The sequence below is a fragment of the Oryctolagus cuniculus genome, chromosome 3 (genome assembly GCF_051225735.1).
Source record: "Oryctolagus cuniculus isolate XC-2025 breed Fujian yellow rabbit chromosome 3, ASM5122573v1, whole genome shotgun sequence".
Lineage (NCBI taxonomy): Eukaryota > Metazoa > Chordata > Mammalia > Lagomorpha > Leporidae > Oryctolagus > Oryctolagus cuniculus.
The window spans coordinates 8,093,894-8,121,143 of NC_142869.1; the positions used below are offsets into that span (position 1 = coordinate 8,093,894).

The window sequence follows — 27,250 nt, forward strand, 5'->3', positions numbered from 1 at the left end:
ACACATTTATTTCACTGCTTGCAAGCGTCAGTGTTGCAGGCTCAGAATATTGAGAAGGAATTCAGTCCTAGCAGCAAGCTGGTCCACGGAACAGACAAGACAACATGCCTGGAAAAGTCACAAGTAACTGAGAAGCAGGTAAGTAACGAAAAACCTTGAACTGATCTAGGTTATTCTAATCTTCAACAGCGGTGTTACTAGTTAACCTTTTATCTCTACTCAGTAGCTTAAAAACCAAAATGAAACATTTACTAGTGATAAGGGGGATATTTTAAATATGGGATTTTTGAATTTTATGAATAAATGTCTAATCTTCCTCTTCGTTTTCTATTTCAAGGAAACTGGGAAGGTTAAGGGGGAAAAAAGATTACCATGTGAAACAAAGAACTGGCTCAAATTTGGCATACATTGTTAACTTTTTAAAAGTTAAGTAATTAAATTTAGAAAATATTAGTTGCAGAAATGTGCTAAGAAAGATGAAATTACTAAAAACAATTATGTGAATCCTAGTAATTTCCCCCCACCCCTTTTCTCAAACTACGAGAATTCTACACCAAATGCATTACAAAAAAGGCATTTATAGCAGTACCAAGATAAAACTGGTCAGACAAAATCATTATATAAGGATTCCTAGCTGATAAATCATTTATTCAGACCTTGGTTGAGCCTGGATTCTTCCTAAGTGGGTGGCCAATGGATCCTGAAAGTTAAGAACTACTTGGTGCTCTGCTTTCTATTCTTCTGTACGTATTTTACATAAGAGGCAAAAAAGGGTCAGAAAACATCCGCTTTGTAAACACTATTCAAAAAACTACCATGAATCTTGTAGCATTATTGAGGCATAACAGGAATACTGTACTTTCGTGGGAACTGGCTGAACTGTTACAAATGCACAACAGACCTATTGAGCAGGAAGGGGTTGCTAGGTTTAAGGGTTTTTACCACATTTTGGAAATAAACAACAGTGCAATCTATATATTTTCTATCTAGGGGAAACTCTGGCATTCAAACCCAAACATGACTCTGCAACTACAGCAAAAAAGGGGAAAAAAAATATATAGCTATTTTTTCAAAGCTATTGATTTCTTTCACTGAGTCTTTCAAAATCTAAGTCTCCAGAAGATACTAAATATTTGAATTCTCACCTACAAACACGGACAGACGTGTGTACGTTCTCAGAGAACTTGAATTTTTTTAAAAAGAAGTGTCACCTTTGGCTTCGAGTGTCTGGCCTAGGAACAGTGCCTTAAAAAAAGCAGATGACCAGCTTAGCTACTGACCATGCTGACTATTGTCCAGAATTGGATGCAATCACAGAAAAACGGCGAATGGCTCTTTCTTACAGAATGTCTGAACAAAGTGCAATCCCTGAGCACGCTTTGCAGGGCACATTCAATCGCTTGGTATCTCCTAACCAGTCTGGATTACAGACAGAATCAGTATCAAAGGAAATGAAACAGATCATCGAGGAACAGGGAAACACACTGCACTGGGCAGCTCTTGTAATACTCGTGGTGATAATACCCACGATTGGTGGGAACATCCTTGTTATTCTGGCCGTTTCACTGGAGAAAAAGCTGCAGTATGCTACCAATTACTTTCTGATGTCCTTGGCGGTGGCTGACTTGTTGGTTGGATTGTTTGTGATGCCAATTGCCCTCTTGACAATAATGTTTGGTAAGTATTTCGCTCTGCTTCTGCCATCAAACCAAAGAACTATGATACACAGTTAGGGAACTGGATGCTCATTTCATCTTTATTTTCCATGAAATAAAAGCAGGACTTGGACTATTTAATGATAAAGTAAACAGGACTTCATTTTTCAACATTTTCTATGGTTGATAATCAGTTTTAAAGAGCAAAACCTAATTTCTTGAAAACAATTTTACCTCCCCCTCAGTTATCTAATAAAATCGTTTAAGAAGTCATTCACATTAGTAATATTCATTGACTCTGCATACGTCATCCAAAAATTATAGTGAACAGCTCTACACCTTAATGTTTCTACCATTGATCCTTTTCTCATAAGAACAATTAGGACAAATAAAAAAGGACAGTTCCGGGACAGATATGTGCTGGGTTAATTATGAATAATGAGGTCTTTGAATTATTAAATCAATTTAAAATGCTAAACTTAAATTTAAAAATTGCAATTGCCCTAATTATTCTTGTTATAGCTCAGTATAGTTTATGTACTTGAAACTTGAACATAATTCCTACACAGGCATTACTTAAAGAATTTAAGACGATGTTCAGCTGCTGAAGGAAATGGTCTGGCTCCATGTCCTAAGAGATGATCCATCTATTTAATTTTTTATGCTACCTGACCATCCATGTTCTGGATTAACCTCTAAGTTATCAAATAAGTAGACCAAAATGTGAGCTTTCACTGTGCTAAAAATATAGTTTTGATATTTGTTATAATAAAATAATTACATTAAAGCAGACATAAGTAGTTTTTGATTTACATATATCATCTCTAGCTATAAAATCTGAGTACACAAATAATTCTGTTGATGAGTTATGAGGGCTCTGATGCCCTCAGAATCAGCATTAAGAGGATACTTACTCAATGCTTGAGTAAACTGATAATACTTACAAACTGGTTAAGGAAATGATTTGTAATAGAAATAGCTTCTAAGAATCATATGGTAAGGATAAAAACATTTTAAGTTATAGAAGCAAAATTTATTAAACTGGGATGCATCTCAGAAGATGAAGAAAAACTGCTACTCCAACTATCATTCCAGGTTTAAAATGTTAACACTTCTGTAACAACTGAAAGATAGCTAAAATTAAGCATCTCTCCCTGCCCCAATATATAGTCAGATGATGATAGGTTCAAACTTCCCACTTGAAATCATTTACCCAAGCTTTAAAGTAAATCAAGAAAATTCTATAGTGAGACAAGCAATAATGAATGAGGTTTGACTGCTTTACCCAGACTGTCTGATTACTAATGTTGTCTATCTTCTTCCCTTTTATAAATCTGTAATCTTTTGAGTAATGCAAAGCTACATGTAACCTTGGAAAATAACTAAGAAATCTTACTCTAATGGAGAACCTCAACAACTTTAATTCTGATTAAAGTTGAAAATAAGTAAAGTAAATAAGGAATATGTAAGTAAAGATTGTACATTCAAGTTCTCATCTCCACACACACAACTGTAGCTTAAAGCATAAACTCATACCCTTCAAACAGTGCTTGCTAGGCATACAGAAAACATCACAATGCTTATCTCACACTACCATAAAATTTAATTTTTATGTTATATTGAATAAAATAAACTGAGTGAGTTAGGAGAATGTGAACTATAACTTTAAAATCCTTGAGTCCATAAATATCAAACTCCTACTATGTGCGAAGTACTGTGGCTGATACTTTTATCATCAGTAATGGTTAAGGAATCTTAAAAGGAAAATTCCACAGTAATAAAAGTGAGCTGACAAGCAAAACAGAAAAACAGGTAACAGGAATAATTCCATGTATTCTACAGAAAAATAGTAAGTATCCTGAGAAAACTTTGGTACCCAATGTATTCTTAGCAATAAAAACAAAAAAGCATATATATATTTTAACATAAAATATGTGAAATGTCTGTATTTATGTCTTAAATGTGATATATATTTAACAGAATTTTATTCTTTTAAATCTCAATTCTGAATTACAAAATAAAATCTTTCATATCCCCACTTTTATTATCAGTAATTAAGCTATATAGTAGAGTAGGTAGATTTTTGGAAAAGGAATTTAATCACTATATAAAACTGTTACAATAATCATTTAAAACATAATTCCATTAATATGAAAAAGGGTACACTGTCTTCTAAAACTCTTCAAAGGATACAGTACTTATGATAAATGGGATTTGACTTCAAATACGTACAATTTTTACAACCTTCACACATTAATAAGTACTTTCTAAACTAATGTATTTATAAGAAATTCAGATAATTTTAAAAGGCATAAGTAGACTAAGTATATTCTTCTCTGAATACAGGGATAATCTTCAGAACTTCTCAAGTCTAGAAAACAAAAATGTTCTGGGAGCTGTAATCATAAAGGATTAACTCCCGCTATGAGCAGTTTCAGCTACCTCAACCAAAGTAACACAAAACTTTAACTAGCTTATTTTAGAATACATTTTTTAAAAAGAAAGGATAAAATAAAATTGTACCTTTTTACTGAGGGATATTTTATTCAACCACTCAATGGTTAGTTGTTTCTTATCTGAATTTCTATTTTACCAGGATAAGGACTTTAATTTCAAATCAGTTGTGTCAGGTCAACTTCCCTGACACTTCTTCCTCTCCGGGAGCACTGGACTCTGTCTTTACTTTACAGCCTCATTTTTTATGATCTTGCTCATAATTTCTAAAATCCATGACCACAAATCAGTGGTTTACAACATAATGCTTGAAAATGTCTACAGTAGAAATACTGTGGAAGGAGCAAAACAGAACATTTTACACTGATATAAAAAAGAACAAATGTTTACATTTAAGAAGTCTAAATTTTTCCTTCTCTTATTTAATATATTAAAAATGTAAAGGAAAAATACAGTATTTGGTTATCCACTGATTGTTACTGGCTTATTTATAATTTAAGTTTTTACTCATGCCTCATGATTCCTAAGTCGAAACAGTATCTGTGGCACACCTGAAAGTGTGTAAAATGGCTAAAAATTGGGTGTTTGAAGCAAGACTTCCTGGTTCTCTTTGGTTCACTTAGTATCTCAAGAGTTCAGGGCTGGCTCCGTGACTCACTGGGTTAATCCTCCGCCTGCAGCGCTGGTATCCCATATGGGCGCCGGGCTCTGGTCCCGGTTGCTCCTCTTCCAGTCCAGCTCTCTGCTGTGGCCCGGGAGTGCAGTGGAGGATGGCCCAAGTGCTTGGGCGCCTGCACCCGCATGGGAGACCAGGAGGAGGCACCTGGCTCCTGGCTTCGGATCGGCATAGTTCCAGCAGTGGTGGCCATTTGGGGAGTCAACCAAGGGAAAAAAAAAAGGAAGACCTTTCTCTCTGTCTCTCACTGTCTGTAACTCTACCTGACAAATAAATAAATAAAATCTTTTTTTTTTTTTTAAAGAGTTCAGGCCGGCGCCGCAGCTCACTAGGCTAATCCTCTGCCTTGTGGCGCCGGCACACCGGGTTCTAGTCCCGGTCGGGGCGCTGCATTCTGTCCCAGTTGCCCCTCTTCCGGGCCAGCTCTCTGCTGTGGCCCGGGAGTACAGTGGAGGATGGCCCAAGTGCTTGGGCCCTGCACCCCATGGGAGACCAGGAGAAGCACCTGGCTCCTGCCATCGGATCAGTGCGGTGCACCGGCTGCAGCGCACCGGCCGCGGCGGCCATTGGAGGATGAACCAACGGCAAAGGAAGACCTTTCTCTCTGTCTCTCTCTCTCACTGTCCACTCTGCCTGTCAAAAAAAAAAAAAAAAAAAAAAAAAAAGAGTTCAATCACCTTGTCTATGAAACTAGTGTGCTAAATCTCTATGAACTCCAACAGGAATCGCCCTCTCGGAATGGCTTTTAAAATATAATCTTTTAAATCCTCAAAAGGAAATATCCTATACCCCAGCTTTAAAATAAGGGTCAATATTAATTAACTTCTGAACAAATGAAATACTTTCCAAACTAAAAATGTACCCAAAAGGTCAGCAGGTTTCAGATAACCTGAGTTCATCAGGACCCTGTCAAGACAGGTTCTGGTTTAAAATGATAAGTTTTTACAGTAATTAAAAAGAGAGTAACAACACAAACCCCCAAAACCCAAACAGAAAACCCAAGCATGGCCCAGTTACAATGCATATAGGTTATTCATAAATAACATACATACATATGTATGTATACATAATGTAGCCATTAAAATTCAATGTCAGTAAAACATACTTTTATAACAAATTTAATTCAAGATTAAAATAGAATTAAACATGTTCTCATCCCATCTCCTTCTCCTGCCTCATGCTCTGAAGTTCAAAGGATACATGTACCCTTGCTACAACAGAAAGACAAACATTTTATGCGATGATGTGGCTTATTTTTTTCTAAATAGCATTGTTTTCATGTCTGGCTTAGTTGGCTAGTTTCTGTCAAACAACATTAATAAGACCCAACACTTATTGAGAGCTTTCTCTATGTTACATCCTGCTCTAAATACTTCACAATGCATAATCACATTGAACTCTCAACTCTATACAGGTTATTACCCTCATTTCACACACAGAACACAGGTACAGAGGTGTACGTAATCTGAGGTCATCAAATAAGCAGCAGAGACGTGATCTGAGCCCTGACTCTAGAATCCGTTCTTAACCTCTATTCCTCTACTTTCTCAAATGCAAATGAGAAATCCTACCAGCTGAAATTGTCAGAGTTGGGATACAGGACCAACACTTATCTTACCTCCATCTAGCCAGAGGGCCAGAAAATTTTTTTTCTAGGGCCAAGGGAGAAATCAGCATTTTTTTCAATTAGTTAGACTCAATTGGGTCTCAACTAGTACTTGTTTAAATCATTGAGACAACTGCCAGATCTCTTTTCTGAGCATGGTATCAGTTCTACACCAATGCCTATCACGCTGGATGAACCTTGTCTGGGAGCCAAACAGAAACTTACATACCTTAATGACAAATCTACCACCCTTACATGTGGTGATATTTAAAGCAGTCTTTACATTTTAAACAACAAAACATTTGTGCTAATACTAGTTAGATAATTAAATAATTGTCTATATAACCCAAGATCTTTCTAAGACTTACTTTGTTCCTTGAATAATTGCTCCTTCAATAGTCAGCTTATTATTTCAGGCACCACAGAAATGCCATTATTCAAACCTTACTGAAATGAACTGAGTTTAATTTGTAAGCAGGTAGCAGAAGGAAGTGGAAAATGTGCTTTGTGTTTTCAAGAAACTTTGTATGCTTCTCTTGTAGAGCAACAAATACTGTACACTCTAAATGTTTTGTTTTGGGTTTTTTTTTTTTTTTTTTTTTGACAGGCAGAGTGGACAGTGAGAGAGAGAGACAGAGAGAAAGGTCTTCCTTTGCCATTGGGTCACCCTCCAATGGCCACCGCGGCCAGCGCGCTGTGGCCGGCACACCGTGCTGATCGATGGCAGGAGCCAGGTACTTATCCTGGTCTCCCATGGGGTGCAGGGCCCAAGCAGTTGGGCCATCCTCCACTGCACTCCCGGGCCACAGCAGAGAGCTGGCCTGGAAGAGGGGCAACCGGGACAGAATCCGGCGCCCTGACCGGGACTAGAACCCGGTGTGCCAGCACCACAAGGCGGAGGATTAGCCTAGTGAGCCGCGGCGCCGGCCTTCTGTTAGTTTTTATGAAAGGCTTAAATTTAGAGTCCCAGAATAGCAGTAATCAATATAGTTCAAATATCCAATTACTTATTTCCCTTAAACTGATGCTTAGCTACACTTTTTTCTTACTTGAATCAGTAACTATTTTACTTCATATTTCAAATTTTAAAAATGTCTCAAATCGTTATGGAAATAAGTTGGATATATCACAACAAATAAATATAATTATTAATCCAAAACTCCAAATAAAAACAAGTTTTACAATAAACTGTACCACCATATAAATCTTTATCCATTTATTCTACATAGAATAAAAAGACTTTCCTGACCTTGAACCTACCAAATTAACTGAAAAACATTTTTAAAATCAAAGTATCTGAAAAAAAAAAAAAAATCAAAGTATCTGGACTAGGAGCTGCTTCTATGGAAACTAAGAACATCTAGAACTGTTTAGAATTAATATAAATTTTTAGACAATCTGAATGTATTAGACAATTATATAAGCAATTTTGATATTTATAAAAATATTTCTATTAATTTAATACTGTTATGTGTGACTTTTATATTCATTTCATGTAAAATTGTCTATTTGTAATTCATGAAAGTCAGAATCTTACAAGCTTATAATCACAAAGATCCACTTCTCTTAATTTTGAACCTCAGTTTAAGAAAATTGGTTTTGCATTTCAATATTCCTAGTAAGCACTGACTGAAATAAGAAAATGCTAATAATCTGCATTAATTTTAATTCCTGCTTTCTGCTCCAAAATTGAAGTTCATAAGTAAATTAATTCTGTTGGAAAGTGAAGCTAACACAACTTCACAGGCTCAGTCAAATCAGCGCTTAAAAGCTTTCCCTCTTAACCAGTTACGGAGTATGTGGCTCAGATGGTCAAATTCCAGAGCTGTGTACTTTTTATATAAAAGTTCTCTCGAGGCTTCCTGTTCATGGTTACCAATTTATGACCAGAATTTTCCAGACGTTGGTTTTCCAAAGTATAATCTGTGATTAGAAAAGCTAAATAGACAAGTTTAAATTATTAGCACAACATTTTTAAAGGATGATATAGAGAAAGAATATACTTAAAGGAAACCTAAGATACAACACAAAAATGATCTGCCTATTTTAATCATTAACTATGATCAGTAAAGGTGACAGCTCTGGACTTGAGTATTTTCCTACCTTGCTATTCAGTCCTAATCTAGAATGTCAGGTCAGTTGAGATATAGCCTTAAGTCAAATAGTTCCCACTGCAAAACTCTCAATCACATGCAATTCTTCTCACTTTTAGACTGCTAGTTTATTTTTAAACTTAGGTCAAAGAATGCACTGTTGCCTTGTCCAAGGTCCTTTTCCACGAATTGACAGCAAACCTGAATGCCACGAAGAGGGAGAAATCCAACTAAGTAGATTATTTCTGAATACAAGTTTCTCTGCTATACTTTCTGCCTCTGTTTGGAGAAACCTCCAGGAAGTGCCTTTCTGTGCTGCAAACTCAGTCCTTATCCTACACCAGCAAATCAAGCAGCCTCTTTCAAGACTCAGCACCACCTTCTCTGAAAGTCTTCCACAGCACTGCTTCTCAAACATTAATTTGCACACAAATCTTCTGGGGATCTTACTTGCTGAAATGCAGGGCCTGATACAGCTGGTCTAGGATGAGACCCAAGAGCAGGTCTACTAAATTCTCAGGTGATTTCAACCCTAGCTCCCTGATGTGAAGGACACACGTAGTATTAAGATTCTTTTTTTTTTACAGGCAGAGTGGACAGTGAGAGACAGAGACAGAGAGAAAGGTCTTCCTTTGCCGTTGGTTCACCCTCCAATGGCCGCCGCAGACGGCACACCGCGCTGATCCGAAGGCAGGAGCCAGGTGCTTCTCCTGGTCTCCCATGGGGTGCAGGGCCCAAGCACTTGGGCCATCCTCCGCTGCACTCCCTGGCCACAGCAGAGAGCTGGCCTGGAAGAGGGGCAACCGGGACAGAATCCGGCGCCCCGATCAGAACTAGAACCTGGTGTGCCGGTGCCACTAGGCGGAGGATTAGCCTATTAAGCCGTAGTGCCGGCTTAGTATTAACATTCTAAAGAACATTTTGAACTAGATTCTAAGTTTGATAAATAATGCTTCTCTCCCTGCCCCCATATGCAAAGACTCAACTGTATCTGAATTTGCTCATGTGCAAAATCAGCCGTATATCAAAGGTCCCTTCCAGTTTCAATGAAATTATAATTTGCCACTTCTATCCCTTCAATTCAACAAGTAAAACAAGAGTTATTTGCAATAATATAATTAAAAGTATGAATGCCAGCTCTCCGCTATCTGATGCTTTCATCTGTCGTACAATCCTTTATCTTTGAGTACAAAAGTTCTCACTGTTATTTTTGTCACACACCAACTCTGGTAACAGAACACACCAAGAAGTGGATCTATCAGCTTTGCTATCTTTTTTGTGAAGTATCGAAACATTTCCCTGAAATTCTAGTGGATTCTTGGAAGTAACATATTCAGGTCCATCTAAAACTCTTTCCCTAAATTGTAGTCTTTTTTCTGGTCTGGGATTTTTTTTTTTTTTTTTTTTTTAATAGGCAGAGTGGACAGTCAGAGAGAGAGAGAAATTCGGTCTTCCTTTGCAGGTGGTTTACCTTCCAATGGCCGCCGCGGCCGGCGCACCATGCTGATACGATGGCAGGAGCCAGGTACTTATCCTGGTCTCTCACTGCACTCCCTGGCCTGGAAAAGGGGCAACCGGGACAGAATCCAGCGCCCCGACCGGGACTAGAACCTGGTGTGCCGGCGCTGCAGGCGGAGGATTAGCCTACTGAGCCACGGCACTGGCCAATTTATCTTTTAATTCCATTTTCATGAGGTTTTTGAGTGCTTCCTTTACATAGTAAAATGTTTTTTTCTATACCATAGCAACTCAGAAATGAGTTTAAATTCCAGCTGTAACACTGTATAAACTTTAAAAAGACTACAAAAGGAACTGACAAAACAGTTGAGGTCAAAATAATGCTAAATATGTTAAACTGCTATTGACTTAGAAAAAGCCTTGTAATTACTACACAAAATAGAAAATAATTATAAGGTACTATCTACAGAAATATTGTATTTAATATTATTGTCTCAATTACACTAAAGTTAAACATTACCTTGTAAAGATCAGGTCAAAACTTCAGATGAGTAACAAAAAAAAGGTTAAAATTATGTATCCCTCAAAAATACTACAGACTGAAGGCTGTCACAGAAGAAAATGTTTTTTTTTTTTTTTCTTTCTTACAGAGGCTATATGGCCCCTCCCACTTGTTCTATGTCCTGCCTGGTTATTTCTTGATGTTCTCTTTTCAACTGCATCCATCATGCATCTCTGTGCCATTTCAGTGGACCGTTACATAGCCATCAAAAAGCCAATCCAGGCTAATCAGTATAACTCAGGAGCTACTGCATTCATCAAGATTACAGTGGTATGGTTAATTTCAATAGGTATGTGGGGAATGCCAGGGTGTGGATGGTGCACATATGGCCTTTAGTTCCAGAGGCTAGGAAAGCAACACCAGCCTAGTAGGCCAGGTAACTCAGCGTAAGAGGTGGTCAAGGTAGCCTCCTGACGAACCAACACAAGCTACTTACATCATGACATTTATCACATAGCTTCTCAACCCCAGTCAGCAAAAACTATGAAGCAGCAGCAAAACTCATGTCCTTTGAGAGAAAAAACTTCACAGTTCAAATTTACTGAGGTATCTTCCCACTTCGATTTTGATATGCAGGAAGGTTAAGTCTGAAAACAGTTTTCATATCTGTCAATAGATCACACTAAGGCCGAGCTAGCATTTGGAATTCTGCAATTACATTAAAGGAACAAAAATGAAATGCATCTTAAATTACATCTAAGAAAATAAACAGGGGCCGGCACCGCGGCTCACTAGGCTAGTGGCGGAGGCACACCGGGTTCTAGTCCCGGTCAGGGCGCCGGATTCTGTCCCGGTTGCCCCTCTTCCAGGCCAGCTCTCCGCTGTGGCCCGGGAGTGCAGTGGAGGATGGCCCAAGTGCTTGGGCCCTGCACCCCATGGGAGACCAGGATAAGTACCTGGCTCCTGCCATCGATCAGCACGGTGTGCCGGCCACAGCGCGCTGGCCGTGGTGGCCATTGGAGGGTGACCCAATGGCAAAGGAAGACCTTTCTCTCTGTCTCTCTCTCTCACTGTCCACTCTGCCTGTCAAAAAAAAAAAAAAAAAAAAAAAAAAAAAAAAAAAAACCAAACAAACAGAAAAAAAACAGAAAAAGAGAAAAAAGCCACCACTCCAACTATTTTTAAGGAGGTATCAAAGACCATCTTGGAAGTACTTTACTATGTGTACAGATGAATACTTGAATATGTGTACAGATTAAAGGCAGACAAGTACTGAACTGTATTGAATGTTTAATTAAAAGTTTTAAGATGGATACAAAGAAATGACGTTAAACTGTCATTCAGAAATGACTTACAGAAAAAAAAATTCACATTACTTCTAGAGCTGCTATAATATTTTAGCATGTGATATGGCACACATTACCCAAAACTCTTATTAATATCAGAAAAATAAGCGGATGTGCAACAATTACAATGATGTGACTTGCACATCCACTTCTTGATAGTAAAAAAAAAATTTCAAAGAGGAAAACAATTAAGAGACTTGGAATGCTACAAGAAGATAAGAAAAAGATGTTACTTCTCACCAATCACAGTAAGAACACGGGCAAGAAAGCAAAATATTGAAACTGACCTTTTAATTCTGAAATTATGATACTAGATCCAAACCATTTTTGATGTTTGGAGATAAAGCTAGGTGTGATACTAATCTGGTTTGGAAACAAAGTTAGGGTCAAGAAAAAGCCTATGCAGAATGGAGAGATTTTCAGGCAGTGAGAAAATGCATTTTGGGGTTGGGGATTAAGAGCACCACAGACTCCCAAAAAAATTCGAGGAAGGAGAGTTGGGGGTCAACGTCTGACAATCAAAAAAATCTGAGTGGAAAGGAGGAAAACTAAAGTAATTAATTTCAAATGACCCACATTATTTTGGTAAGCTCACTGCAATGAGGCAGAGGGAAGGAATGTGAGGTGTTGTAGGGGGCGGTGGATGAGGGCAGAGGCAGGGAACTTTATCTTTAAGAATTAAAACATCTTAAGTTGTGAAATATGATCAAGCCAATAAGGTAAAAAGCCTTTTGGTAGAAGGAATACACAGGACAGATAACATGAATCATAAGCTATTCATTTTTATTAAGTGTCTTTAACAAGCAAAGTACTAAGACTATGTAGATGAATAACAAAAAGAATCCTTGCACTCAAAGGAAGGCCTATAAATAAATAAAATACACTAATACAAAGTGTATGCAGGAAGGAAAAAAATAAGATAGTGCTAGATTTATAGACCTGGAAGGAATCTTAAAATTCTACTTCTTCCTTTTATGGATGAGAAAAAAGAAACTTAGAGGTTTTAAATAGTTGGCTAAAGGACTCTTGTCAAAGCTTGTCAGCACTAAGGCGGAGATCAATGCTCTTCCCTTCATCATACTGTCTCGTAAAAACAATCACAATTTAGTAACTTCACACAGTTTTGAATTCTGACGAAGTGCTGGAGAGAGCTCACTTTCTTCTTTTGCATTTATAGTTATCCTAGTGCTGTGGCTTGCACATGTCTCCCAAGTTCATGTATCTGAGACCTAATCCTCAGGGCAACAGTGCTGGGGTGCCCTTGGGGAGTGATTAGGTCAGAGGGTCCTTCACTCAGGAGTAGATTAATGCCATGACTGAGGGAATGGGTTCACCAAGGATGAGTTTGGCCCCCCCTTTTGTGCTCTTTCTCCCACATGATGTTTTCCATCATGCTGCCACAAGAATACCCCTACCAGATGTGGGCCCTTGATCTTGGACCTCCTCATTTTCAGAACCATAACCAGATAAATTTGTTTATTTTAAATTGCCATCTGTGGAGTTTTTATAGCAGCATAAAACTAATACACACAGGTAACACCTAACAATGATAGGTATTAAAAATAAGAGGGTAAAAGTATAAAACGTACTAATGAAAACTTCAAAGCTATTGACCAACAAGCTAGAGAGGAGGGTAAAGTGAGCCTTGATGGAGGATTAACTTAAAGTGTAAAAACAGGGAAGCACAGATCAACTAAAAGTCAAGATAACAGTAAAAAGAGTGGCTCTCCAGTAGTGAAGAGTAGCAGGACAAGGAAAGGAACTATTAAGAGTTCATGCATTTAGGTATGTGATTGTTTTAACTGGACTTCTAGGTGACCTCAAGAATGTAAATAAGCCAGAGTTGAGGAATTCAAGCCTCAAGATTAAGGTGTTAGGGAGAGTCATTAATGGGATGAAGTCAATGAAGGTGATGTCAAGGAAGCAGTGGAGATGAAGACCAGAGCAAGTACTGGAATCACTGCGGCAGACAGGTATCCTGGAGGATGGCACACGGCCACAGGGAGGAAAGAATGGGGTAAGGTGATTCAACAGACTCAGAAGGAAGTAGTTTTGAAAAGGGAAGTACTGCAAGAGAAAGAATGGAGGAACGAGGATCTGGGAGTAGAGGAGGGAGCAGGAGTCAGCAGAGGGTAAAAAAATAAATATTTTAGCTCTGCAGGCATTATCCTGTTTCCGCCCCAACTACTCAACCCCGATGTACCAGAACAAAAGCAGCCAAAGACAATACACCGACAAGTGAGTGCAGCTGTGTTCCGATAAAACTTTCACACAACAGAATGTGAGCCACATTCGGCCCTCAAGCTGCAGTGTGCTGACCCCTGGTGTACAACAGCAAATCCGCAGACTCCTCTTTCTGGTGGCACACATGAAGAAAAAGGGCAATCCCCTCCCTCAAAAGGGTTTCAGGAGAACGTTCCTGTCCAGGGCTCTTCAACAATCATAAAAGGCTGTACGGGAGAAGCAGGGCTTTTGGATTTACAAAACAGGATTCTAGAGGCTTCTAAAGATTGATTAATTCAGACATTTAAAAAATATCTGCTGTTTCAAAGTAAAGATTCAGGCTAATCTTCATGTTCGTCATCTCTCTAATAAACTATTTCACTAGACAACATATTTATTTAATTAATTTTTAGTATTTCTAAGTGTTTACTTATTTGAAAGGCTGTGGGAGAGACCATGATCTTACAACCATGGGTTTACTCCCCAGATGTCCACAGCAGCTAGGACTGGGCAAAGCTGAAGCCAGGAAGTCAGGAACTCCAACCGGGTCTCCCACATGGGTGTCAGAGGCACGAGCACTGGGGCGAGTGTTTGCTGCCTCCCAGGGGCATTAGCAGGAATGTAGATTAGAAGCAGAAGCAGAAGCAGAACTGATTCCAGACAGTCCTAAGTGGCTACTCAACTGCTGAGCCAAATGTCTGCCCTGCTTTTTGGGTTTTTTTGCATTGTTAACAAGCTCCCAGGTGATACTGATGCCACTGGCCCAGGTTCATGTGTTGTGTAGCAGGGCTCCGGAACAGTCATATTTGTACAACAAATGTCTCCATACAGTCAGACTGAGGCTACCAGATAGGTCCATGGCTAAGAAATCATACTCTGTCCACCCCAGCAACTTCATATTTAAATACTCACTCCATGGTATTTAAAGTATTAGAAAATTAGCATGGGGTACATATCTTTCCCATCTATTAGAGACATTCTAAATCTTGAAAATAAATCTCACAATTTACATACTCTCAAATATTTAAGTAGAATTTTTAAAATATGAATTCCTTAGTTTTCCCTAAGAAGTTAGAAGGATAAATAAAAATAACCAACTGCCTGCTAAATAAAACTGTGTCCACAAAGGCAGTAAAACAGACAACTATTCAGAATAAAACTTGCCCACAAAGGCAATAAAACAGACAACTATTCAGAATAAAGACACTGGGTACATGCACTCTCAAGTCTCGCTAGATCAACTACAAGGGATATGAAGATTATAGCAACTTCTCTTCTGAATTCCTTTCTCTTTACCTGGCTAGATCTATGAATAAAAACAGAAATACATAGTAAATGAAAACATCCCTTAATATATCAAGAATGTATTATAGCTTTAGGAAAACTTTATCATAAATCTGAAATCACTAATCCCTTTGTTTAAAAACAGATCTACTTACTTAGGTTCTATTTGTCACAGCTTCCATCAATAAGTACTTTGACAGATTCTGCACTGTGGGTCCCAGGAATTACAATGAAATAACCAGCATAACGCTACCGGTATAAAATCTCAAAAGCCTTAATCTAAGACTTCTAGATCATAAAAATGACTCAATATATCTTGCTACCTTCTCCTTAGGCATTGCCATTCCAATCCCTATTAAAGGGATAGAGACCAACGTGGAGAACCCAAACAACGTCACTTGTGAGTTGACAAAGCAGCGTTTCGGCAATTTCAGGCTCTTTGGCTCACTGGCTGCCTTCTTTACACCTCTCGCGATCATGATTGTCACCTATTTTCTCACCATCCACGCTTTACAGAAGAAAGCTTACGTGGTCAGAAACAAGCCCCCGCAACGCCTAACGTGGCTGACTGTGTCCACGGTTTTCCAAAAGGATGATACGCCTTGCTCATCACCTGAAAAGGTGGCAATGCTGGATGCTTCTCGTCAGGACAAAAGTGTGTCCAACTCAGGTGATGAGATACTTATGCGAAGAATGTCCACAGTGGGGAAAAAGTCAGTGCAGACAATTTCCAACGAACAGAGGGCCTCGAAGGTCCTTGGAATTGTGTTTTTCCTCTTTTTACTTATGTGGTGCCCCTTTTTTATTACAAATATAACTTTGGTTTTGTGTGATTCCTGTAACCAGGCTACTCTCCAAATGCTCCTGGAGGTGTTTGTGTGGATAGGCTACATTTCCTCAGGAGTGAATCCTCTGGTCTACACCCTCTTCAATAAGACATTTCGGGATGCATTTGGCCGATACATCACCTGCAATTACCAGGCCACAAAGTCAGTAAAAACTCCTAGAAGATGCTCTAGTAATATCCACTTCCGGAATCCAATGGCAGAGAACTCCAGGTTTTTCATGAAGCATGGAATTAGAAACGGGATCAATCCTGCCATGTACCAGAGCCCAATGAGGCTACGAAGTTCAACCATTCAGTCTTCATCAATAATTCTACTAGATACACTTCTCCTCACCGAAAATGAAGGTGGCAAAACTGAAGAGCAAGTCAGTTATGTATAGCAGAACTGGATGCTTTCATCTAATACAATGATGAATAAGATGATGAATGAGATATAAATGTATCAAGGATTACATAAAGAATTATAGTCATATATTAAATCATCTAAGAGTTAAGTATTAAGATTATCTAATCTTCCTTACTTGGACAAAAGTACTCCATAAAAAACTTTTGTACAGCTACAAATGAAAATAATCCAACACTCTGGTTACATGTCATCGCATTCAAATGACATTAAATGAATACATTTTAAAGCTTAAAAATAGATCAATATCATAAAATTTAATTAGTTTCTAACTGTATGCAAAGCTATGCTAAGAATGAAATAAAACAAACCAGCATTAACCTTGTCTTCAGCACATAAAAGCTTGCAGCATGACACAGCGCATGACAGACAAAGAGCTGAAAGTATGCATGAAAGGATCACATCCACAGTGAGACAGACTGGGCTAAACGTAGTCAGAATCCTCCCTTGACACGGAGACTATCTTGATGGAAGGGTGAGGAACGCCAGGAGCTGAGCATCATAAAATAAGAGGATCTCAGAGCTGTTTGCTAAATGGCTGATGCCAGACATCAACCCAGCAGAGGTGGGTCTACTGCAGGAGAAAGCAAGCAAACTCGTGTGCTATCTGAATCTTACTATGTTTCTTCAAGTGATTAATGAACATAAACAAATGAAATCGTGGCACATCAATCTGGGGACCCAAACTTTAAGTGACCTCATAAACTTAGATCATGGCTGCTTGTGCTTGCTTAATGACAAAGGTAAACAGAATTCTGACACAAGATTTTTAATTCACCTTCATTATTTCATATTTCCTGTTAGATGTGGTAATGAGTCCAACCTGTTCCACTCAACAGTCGGCTGATAGAATTTAGAAGAGACACTTAAAAAGCACTGGTCTACTATGGATGTTAGAATCTTAGTTCTTTTATTTAACTATGACAATGAAAAATTTCATTAATTGTTTTGGCATTCAATCTCCTTATCTTTAAAAAAATGAGAATACTGGCTTACTTCTAAGTTTCTTCCACCTTTAAAAATTCTCACTCTAGGAGCCAAAGCTGTGGCATAATGGAGTAAGCCTCTGTTTGTGGTGCCTGCATCCCATATGGGCGCCAGTTCATGTTCCAGCTGCTCCTCCTCTTTTTTTTTTTTTGTTCTTTTATTTGACAGGTAGGGTTAGACAGTGAGAAGGAAAGAGACAGAGAGAAAGGTCTTCCTTCCATTGGTTCACCCCCCAAATGGCCACCATGGCTGGCGCTGCACCGATCTGAAGCCAGGAGTCAGGTGCTTCTTTCTGGTCTCCCATGCGGGTGCAGGGCCCAAAGACTTGGGCCATCCTTCACTGCCTTCCTGGGCCACAGCAGAGAGCTGGACTGGAAAAGGAGCAATTTGGACTAGAACCCGGCGCCCATAGGGGATGCTGGCGCCGCAGGTGGAGGATTAACCTATGAGCCACGGCGCTGGCCTCCAGCTGCTCCTCTTCTGAGCCAGCTTTCTGCTATGGCCTGGAGAGGCAGTAGAGGGCAGTGCAAGTGTTTGGGCTCCTGCACCCGCATGGGAGACCCAGAAGAAGCTCCTGGCTTTGGATCTGCCCAGCTCCAGCAATTGCAACCATTTGGTGAGTAAACCAGCGGATGGAAGACCTTTTGCCTGCCTCTCCCTCTCTCTGCCTGTAATTCTACCTCTCAAATAAATAAACAAAATCTTTTCAAAAAGGTTTTTTAAAAAACTCTCACTCTAGAGAAATGACACTCAGCTAAAATTTAAAAAACATGCTTTTAACTCCAGTTACATGATAATTACATTTAATTTTCTTCATCTATAGAATAAGTTAAAAAAAATCTCTAAATCTTTGCTAGTTCCTACTTCTTAAAGAATCATATTGTGGAAAAAAGAACTCACAATGGTCCTTTAGAAGTTATAAGCACATACAGGCTGGTATTGTGGTATGTTGGGTTAATGGGTTCCTGTCCCAGCTATTCCACTTACAATACAGCTTCCTGCTAATGCACTTGGAAAGAAAGCAGAAGATGGCCCAAGTGCTTGGGCCTTACAATCGATGTAGGAGATGAGACCGAGTTCCTGGCTAACAGCTCACTGGAGACATCTGCTACTGAAACTGGGAATTTACCTCATGTGTGAGCTACAGGAGAAAAACTAATTTTAATTTTAATTAAACAGCAAAGCACTATTGGGTTAAAAAGGAAATAAAGTTTCATAAAGCCCATCAACTTCCTCTATGGTGCAATATACATATCAAGCCACTGATTTATATTGATATGAAATATAAAGGCACTGACAATAACAAGAATCAATAGCTGACAATGAAGAAACAAGAGACAAATATGTGCAAGATTCTTTATACAACCCAACAGTTAACTAAAGATCCACCTGGTAGAATATGCTTTCCATGCTAAAACTACCTAGTTTCCCAATAAGAATGTAAAACAAACAAAAAACACAAACCAAAAAGCCTCCAAATACTCTGTATGGCAATGATAAACTACTTTTGTTTTGCTTTGTTTTTCAATTGTGTTTAGAGCAAGAGAATAAGGAAAGCCTAGGGTCACAGCGTGGCCAGATAATCTGCCAAAGATGACTGGAAAGAAATGGAGTTGCTCAACTTCTATCCCACTTCCATTTTTTTCTCTTATGAAGAATGATTTTAATATCAGGCAGATAAAAAAGACTGATCAAAATGCAAAACAAGTGAAGAGACTTGCTCCTTGGATGAGTTCAAGTCTCAAAGCTAAACAGAATTACTTCCCCAAAATAAAATTTGTTGATATATTTATGGAATTACTGTCGACAAATTTTGGAGGAAGAACAGAAAATGGCAAATATTCAAAAAGACTTAAGTTGCTAAACATTCCAACATTTTAAAGAAAAAAAGGGAGAGAGAGGATCCAAGAAATTAGAGGGGTGGAGTCTGCTACAGATCTTTTGAAAAATGCAGAATAGCTCAACACACTGGTTTTATCAGATCTTAGTATTATATGAGAAACTATGATCATACCCAACTAATCACACCCCCAGTTTCAGAAGAAGCAGATTAGTAGATCAGGATAAATATATCATTAGGATTTAGTGAAGGCTCTCAAAGTATCTGTGAATAAATTGGACAAACGAAGACTAGAGGCTAGGATATTAGCATCTCATTCAACAATCTCATTCAAGAAAACTAGTGTAAGAAGAAACCCATTAGCATGCTATAAGGGTCTGTGTTTTGCTCAATGTTTTTATCCACAATAGGAAGAAAATATTTTATAGCTGGCAGTAAATAGATGAATTTCTATCTGGTAATTATGGAGAGAATCCTGTAATTAGTTCACAGAGGATGTTCAAGAAACTCATGTTCTATTACATTATAATATTTACAACAAAGCTCCACTCCCAGAGAACTTGGGGTAGAAAATCTCTTCTAGTGATTAAAAAGGACACAGATGTTTGACTCACCTAACATGTGCCTTGGGAACTTACCATGTAATTTCATCAAAATAAGCTATAACATGCAGTGTCCAACCAGTGTAAAATAAGTATTTTTAACTTGCCTTCATTATATTTTTAGGATAAACTATTTTAGAGGCTGGCATTGTAATGCAGCAGGTTAAGCTGATCCCTGCAATGCCAACAATCCATATCAGCATCAGCTTGAGTCCTGGTTGCTCCATTTCTGATCCAGTGCCCCACTAATAAGCCTTGGAAAGCAGAAAATAATGGCCCAAATACCTGGACCCCTGCCACCCATGTGGGAGACTCTGATGGAGTTCCTGGCCCCTGACTGCAGCCTGGCCCAGCCCCTGCTGCTGCAAACACTGAGAGACTAAATCAGTGGATGGAAGATCTCTTTCTCTTTATCCTCTCTGTTACTCTGCCTTTCAAGTAAATAAAATAAATAAACTTTAAAAAAAGAAAGAAGGGAAACTATTTTAGCTCAAAGAACATTAATGTCTGAAACTGGAGTTAGGCAGACAGTACTAGAACTCCTAGAGGAAGCATTACCTCTAACTCCACCAATACCACCACAACTACAATTATTACCACTAATACTCAGAGGGTGCTTACTAGAGTAAGCTCTAAGGGCATAAGTTATAGCCATTCACTTAGCTGTCCAAAAACCCTATCTTTTCAAATACATACTATTGCCATGCCCACTTTACAGTTGAGGAAGCTGAGACTCAAAGAGGTTAAGCTACCAAGTTACACAGCTGATGAGAGGCTGAGCCAGGAGTCGACCTAGGAAGCACCGGTTTAGTGTGAAGGGCTTCTCCACATCTACAAGTCCAAAGTAATTTGTTTTTAATCTGCAAAACTTCCACGCTTTTGCGTTTAAAGAAGGCCTAATATCTTTTATTCATGAACCTTTTACTCTTACCAAAGACACCGGAACTGTACAACTGAAATATCAAAATATACAAGAAGAGTACTGGAGGTGTTATATGGACTTAAAAAATTAAAAAAGGAGAATGTTATAAAAAAATACAAAACTTGTAAGAATTAAGTCAATTTACTACTTCTCAAATAGGTTCTCAGAACCCCATAACATAATTCTTATTGCTAAATGGTTCTTACTCTGAACCTAGATATATTCCTCAATATTTAGTTTCTGTTTAATGAATACAAAAGAAAACAGAATATAAATTATTACCTGAATAAAATGAACCCAAGTGATTCTACTGCTGCCCTCCTGACATCATCATTGACATCGCTTACCTGGGGGGAAAGTTTAAGATTATTATTTTATTTTCACTAATATTCTTACTAAAATGTCCATCCTCTCACTGTGTGCACATAATAACATCACTATAGACACCTTAGTTCACTATAGTAAATTTTTCTACAACAAAGACACATTAAAAATGTCTCCAATTTAGAAAGCCATGTGTGAATTGCATTTCAGGACTTAGAAGCCTTTAAAGTTTGACAAAGGCTAAGATTTAGTACTACCTCTTGAATTATTTCAACTGCAAGGGCTGGCATTGTGGCACAGTGGGTAAAGCCACTGCCTGATACTGGCATCCCATATGGGTGCTGGTTTGGGACCCAGTTGTTCCACTTCTATTCCAGCTCCTTGATAATGTGCCTGGGAAAGCAGTGGAGTCCAGACCAAATGCTTAGGCCCCTGCACCCACATGGGAGATCTGGAGCAATCTCCTGGCTTTGGTCTGACCCTGCCCCAGCCATTGTGGTCATTTGGGGAGTGAACCAACAGATGGAAGACCTCTCTCTCTCCTTCTCAGCCCCCTTCTCTCTGTAATTCTGCCTGTCAAATAAAAAAATTATTGCAACTGCATTACAGTCTTTGTGAGCTAGCCTTAAAATCCAACCATTCCTTAAATGTTATTTCCAAAAAAATATGTTCTAAACTCAAGCACAATGCAAACACTTGCATGTGCCCTGTGATAGAGCATGTCCCTCAGGAGTACCTGGACGCTAACGTCACTGGCTGTAAAAACAGCTATTGCTGTTGTTCAGAGTGGGTCACATCCTCACATGGTCTCCTACCCCTTACAAGCGAGAATGCCCCATGCAGTGTTTTGGAAGTTATACCTGACTAGTGGATTAAGCCACTGCCTATGACACCGCATCCCATATTGGCACTGGTTCAAGTCCTGACTGCTTCATTTCTGACTTGGTTCCCTGCTATTGTGCCTGGGAAAGTAACAGAAGATGGCCCAAGTGCTTGGGTCTCTGCCACCCATGTGGGAGACCCGGAAGAATCTTCTAGCTTCAGCCTGGCCCAGCCCCGGCTGTTGCAACCATTTGGGGAATGAACCAATAGATGGAAGATCTCTCTCTCTCTTTCTCTCTCCTCCTCCCTCTCTCTCTGTAACTCTGCCTTTCAAATAAATAATGAATCTTTAAAAGAAAAAAGATAGCCTTTAAAAAAAAAAGCTGATTCATAGTGATATATGTTATCCTGTCCTGACAAGCTGCGTGAGCTTAGTGCTAAGTCATGGCCTGTTGTATCCAGTGACTGAGAATCTTCACCTAGATCACCGTTGGTGGTTATGTGCTATGGGTGCGGTATTCATCTGCAAACCTTCCCTTCAACTTTGTCCTTCAGAAAGGTCAGGTACTTACAGCAACATGCAGCAGGCGTCGAATAGCCTTGTTGTTACCAGAGCCACAATAAGCCATGGCTACGGTATACATTCCAGAACGTCGAAGAATTGGATCCTAAGAAAGAATGACTCAACATCAACCATCAACTTACAAACTCAAGTCAATCTCTTTTGAGGTTGGTAGCTTTCTAAACGAACGGGGAAACAAAATCCAATACAAAGGAATGAACTGCTCTTCACTTCCAATATTCTACGCAGTATGTACGTCTGTCTGTACTGCCTCATACTTTGCAGGAAGCGGACAAATACATAACAATGTCCACTACCCTACTGCTTCCAACTTTTACTCATCAAACCACAAAGAAGTTCATTTCTAATTCCACATCTGAATATACTTTTACCTTATTATTTAATTCCTGGGCACTCAGAATTAAGGGGAAAGAGACATGAAACTGTTAATTTAATGAATTTTATCAATAAATTACTGTGGTGGTTCTTTTTATCAGACTATAAAGGACAGTATTACTTACTACCTACTATATACAATACCACTATCAAAACGAAACAATAGGCAATGAGAAGAAAAATCACTCAAGTAAGCAGAGAGACTGGCGCTGTTTTCTGATGAAAGAATAGTGCAATAAGCTTTGTATCTTTCTTTCTTTTTTTTTTTTTTTTTTTTTTTTTGACAGGCAGAGTGGACAGTGAGAGAGAGAGAGAGACAGAGAGAAAGGTCTTCCTTTGCCGTTGGTTCACCCTCCAATGGCCGCCGCGGCCGGCACGCTGAGGCCGCTGCACTGCGCTGATCCGATGGCAGGAGCCAGGTGCTTCTCCTGGTCTCCCATGGGGTGCAGGGCCCAAGGACTTGGGCCATCCTCCACTACACTCCCTGGCCACAGCAGAGAGCTGGCCTGGAAGAGGGGCAACCGGGACAGAATCCGGCGCCCCAACTGGGACTAGACCCTGGTGTGCCGGCGCCACAAGGCGGAGGATCAGCCTAGTGAGCTGCGGCGCCGGCAAGCTTTGTATCTTATAAACAGTTATGAAATCATCCCAAAAACATTATTCCTAAAATAAATCAACTTGCAAATTCCTGAAAAACTTTTCTGGATCTGCCTATCTGAATACTGATTTGAAGCTGTGGCTCAATTTAAAATCCAAAATTACTCTCATGTATCTTTTCTAATCAGTATTTTCCTTTCTTACATTCCATTATGTATCTTGTGAGTTTTATGGAAAAATATTATCAGGATTCTGCTGAAACCAGAATTCCTACTGCAGGTAAATGTTTTTCACATGCTGGAGGGAACTAGAGAGTAAAGGGTGCAAGGGAGAAGCAGACAAATGTGCCTTCACCTTATCACGACACAGAGACTCAATGAGAGCGTCGGCCTCTTCCATCCTCCCATACATCACTAATGCAATTCCAACAGCAAGCCCACGCAGAATCTTCTCATGTTGAGTTTCTTGTGCATAGCCCACCATATCCTCAATAGCCTGAGCATTCTTAGAGCCTAACATAACCAAACCTAGGGCCAGGCCAGCTGCTTCTCCTAGCAAGTAAAGAATAAAACCTTAATGAACAAGAGTTATGCTTGTAAAGTCAATAAAACACATCCAATAAGAAGGTCACCTATTAGCAACAACTATTAAAACAATCATTGTTTCTAACAGTATTTTTTCAAACCATCTAATAAAAAAGAGGATACTATGTGAGGAGTACAAAGCTGTTTTTCTTTTAAGCCTGACTGAATGTACAAACCCTAGAGTGATTTCAAAGGAGACATTATAACAACACTTTTTCAACATTATCATTAAATAATAAAAAACGGGCACATGATCCAAGCAGGTCACGCTAATAAACTGCAATTTGCAACTCAGTTATAAAGGAGACATACAAGGTGTGTATCATTTTAGAAAGCTTGTATATCTCAAAACACATTTTTCTAAGATAGTCTCACAAATGGGACAAAATCCACTTCTTCTTCAAGTAAAATTCCTTAAGATTGAAGGATTTGGGGGAAAAGTTGCATCTGTGCAAAGTACAACCTTTTCTTCCCTGTCATTACTCTCTAAACAATACAATATATAATAACTACATAGCGTTTATACTGTACTAACCATTTTTAGTAATCTAGAGATGACTTAAAGCATATAGGCGAGTAAGTGTAGGTTACACATAATTCTAAGACTTGAGCACCCTCCAATTTTGGTACCTGCTGGGGTGTGTGTGTGTCCTAGAAACACTCATTTTCAGATCCCAAGGTATGACTATATTGAAGTCATATAAATTAATCCTGGTTAGTTGTCTTTAGAAAGGAATGCTTACCTGTTACAGCATCATCCTGATAAAGGTTTGTTTTTAGCAAATCGTACACATCCTGGCGTGCGGTTCCCATGGCAGCCAAACCAAGGCCCAGACTGCCACCATGTCGAACAATCTAAGGGAAAAGCAGTGATCCCAGAGATTTGGTACCCTGTACTTAAACTGTAAGCCTTATCCTAATTTCAAGATATAATTTGATATTAAATATGTAGAGACTGGCTCAGTGAGAATAAGCAAAGGATTTGAAAATCAGGCTAGTGGTAAACTCAGCAAGTTTAGTTTCAAAATAATAACGCTTGCAAATACAAAATAACATTGAGTTTGTGAAGTGAATGAGAGACAACAAAGTGGATACAGAGAACAATTCTCTTAAAGTCCCGGCTACTCCATTTCTGATCCAGCTTCCTCCTAATATGCTTGGGAAAGCAGTGGATGATGGCTCAAATATGTGGGTCCTTGCAACCCACTAGGAGACACGGATGAAGTTCCAAGCTTTGGCCTGGCACAGTCCCAGCCATTGCAGGCACTGGTGAAGCGAGCCAACTAATGGAAGATCTCTCTTTCTCTCTCTGTCATTCTGCTTTTTGAACAGATAAATAAATATTAAAACAAAACAAAATTAAGTGACAAGGAAAAGACTGGACAATAACTAAGGGAGATTCAAGGATCAAGGATAAGCTTTTTTTTTTATGGTATATGAGACTGAGTATGCTTTTGGGCTGAGAGGGAGGAAGTAGTAAAGAGGAAGACACTCAAGACAGAGGAAAGAGGTGAAATATAGGTGTCAAGAAAGTAGTAGGGGCAGGCATTGTGGTCTGATGGGTTAGACCTTCACCTACAATACTGGCATCCTATATGCATGTAGGTTTCATTCCCAGCTGCTCTACTTCTGATCCAGCTCCCTGCTAAAGCCTGGGAAAGCAGTGGGAGATGGCCCAAGTGACTGGGTCCCTCACACCTGTGTGGGGGACCTGGAAGAAGCTCCTGGTCCCTGTCTAGCCTGGCCCAGCCCTGGCTGTTGGGCCATCTGGTATAGTAAAGCAGCAGATGGAAGACCTCTCCCTCTCCCTCTCAAATAAATAAAAATTTAAAAACAAACAAACAAACAAAACCTGTTTCATTCATCCTGACAGTATGGCCCCAAAGAGAATATTTTAATCATTCATATTATTTAGATCTTTGGAGATTCCTTGGCTATTAAACTTTGTTCATCAGCTTTTCCACTAATTATAAGCCACTGCCTGCAATGCCAACATTCCATATAGGTGCTGATTGAGTCCTGGCTGCTCCACTTCTGATACAGATCCCTGCTGATGCGCCTGGGAAAGCAGCAGATGACCTAAGTGCTTGGGCCTGACTCAGATGAAAGTCCTGGCTCCTGGCTTTAGTCTGGCCCTGTCCTGGCCACTGTGGCCATTTGGGGAGCAAACCAGTGGATGGAAGATCTCTATCTTCCCCACCTCTCTCTGTAACTCTGCCTTTCAAATAATTAAAAATAATTTTTTTTTTTTAAAAAAGCTACTGCCAATAAATTCCTCATTTAAACTGTCAAAGGAGGCTTCTATTGCTGTCAACTGCTGTTGCTTTTTGTAACCATAAATCCTGTCTATTAAGAAAATGCTGGGGGCCGGTGCTGTGGCATAACGGGTAAAGCTGCTGCCTGTAGTGCCAGCATCCCATATAGGCACCAGTTCCAGACCCAGCTGCTCCACTTCAGATCTAGCTCTCTGCTATGGCCTGGGAGAGCATTATAAGAGGGCCCACGAGCTTGGGCCCCTGCACCCATGTGGGAGACCCAGAAGAAGCTCCTGGCTCCTGGCTTCGGATTGGCCCAGCTCTGGCCATTTGGGGAGTTAACCAGCATATGAAAGATCTCTCTCTTTCTACCTCTGCCTATCTGTAACTCTTTCAAATAAATAAATCTTAAAAAAAAAAAAAAAAAAAAAAGCGAAGCTAGGAGCCAGTGTGAACATACACTCCCATACAACTTAATCATTCAAGTGAGAGAAAGGCTTTTAGAGAACTAGGAGCCAGTGTGGTGCATACTGGGTAAAGCCACCACCACCTGTCTATGACACCGGCATCCCATATGAATGCCATTTTGTGTCCCAGATGCTCCACTTCTAACCCAGCTCTCTGCTAATGGCCTAAGAAAAGCTACAGAAAATGGCCCACATGCTTGGGTCCCTGCCACACACGTGGAAAACCCGGATGGAGTTCCAAGCTCCTGGCCGTGTGGCTATCTGGGAAGTAAACCAGCAGATGAAAGATCTCCCTCCCTCTCTTTCCCTCTATTTAACTCTTTATTTTGTCTTAAAAGATTTATT

General features: G+C 39.4%; 2 protein-coding genes across 5 annotated transcripts in view; one reads left to right on the plus strand and one right to left on the minus strand.

The window, feature by feature from the left end:
- On the plus strand, positions 1–18,763 carry HTR2B (5-hydroxytryptamine receptor 2B). The gene is made up of 3 exons (XM_008259301.5): positions 1–138; positions 991–1,677; positions 15,632–18,763. Exons 2-3 carry the CDS (start codon positions 1,260–1,262, stop codon positions 16,522–16,524), a joined length of 1,311 nt encoding a protein of 436 aa, XP_008257523.3. The 5' UTR covers positions 1–138; positions 991–1,259; the 3' UTR covers positions 16,525–18,763.
- The window catches only part of PSMD1 (proteasome 26S subunit, non-ATPase 1), a 100,654-nt gene that overhangs the window by 48,645 nt on the left and 24,759 nt on the right, over positions 1–27,250 (minus strand). For all 4 annotated transcript variants that reach the window (XR_016231858.1, XM_070070077.2, XM_070070078.2 and 1 more), the window contains 4 exons: positions 24,927–25,038; positions 23,954–24,150; positions 22,617–22,712; positions 21,181–21,245 (listed from right to left, as the gene is read on the minus strand). Coding sequence is in view for 3 of the 4 variants with exons in the window: in XM_070070077.2 (XP_069926178.1) it covers positions 21,181–21,245; positions 22,617–22,712; positions 23,954–24,150; positions 24,927–25,038 (470 nt within the window). In the remaining variant the exon portion in view is untranslated. The remainder of the gene's footprint in view (positions 1–21,180; positions 21,246–22,616; positions 22,713–23,953; positions 24,151–24,926; positions 25,039–27,250) is intronic.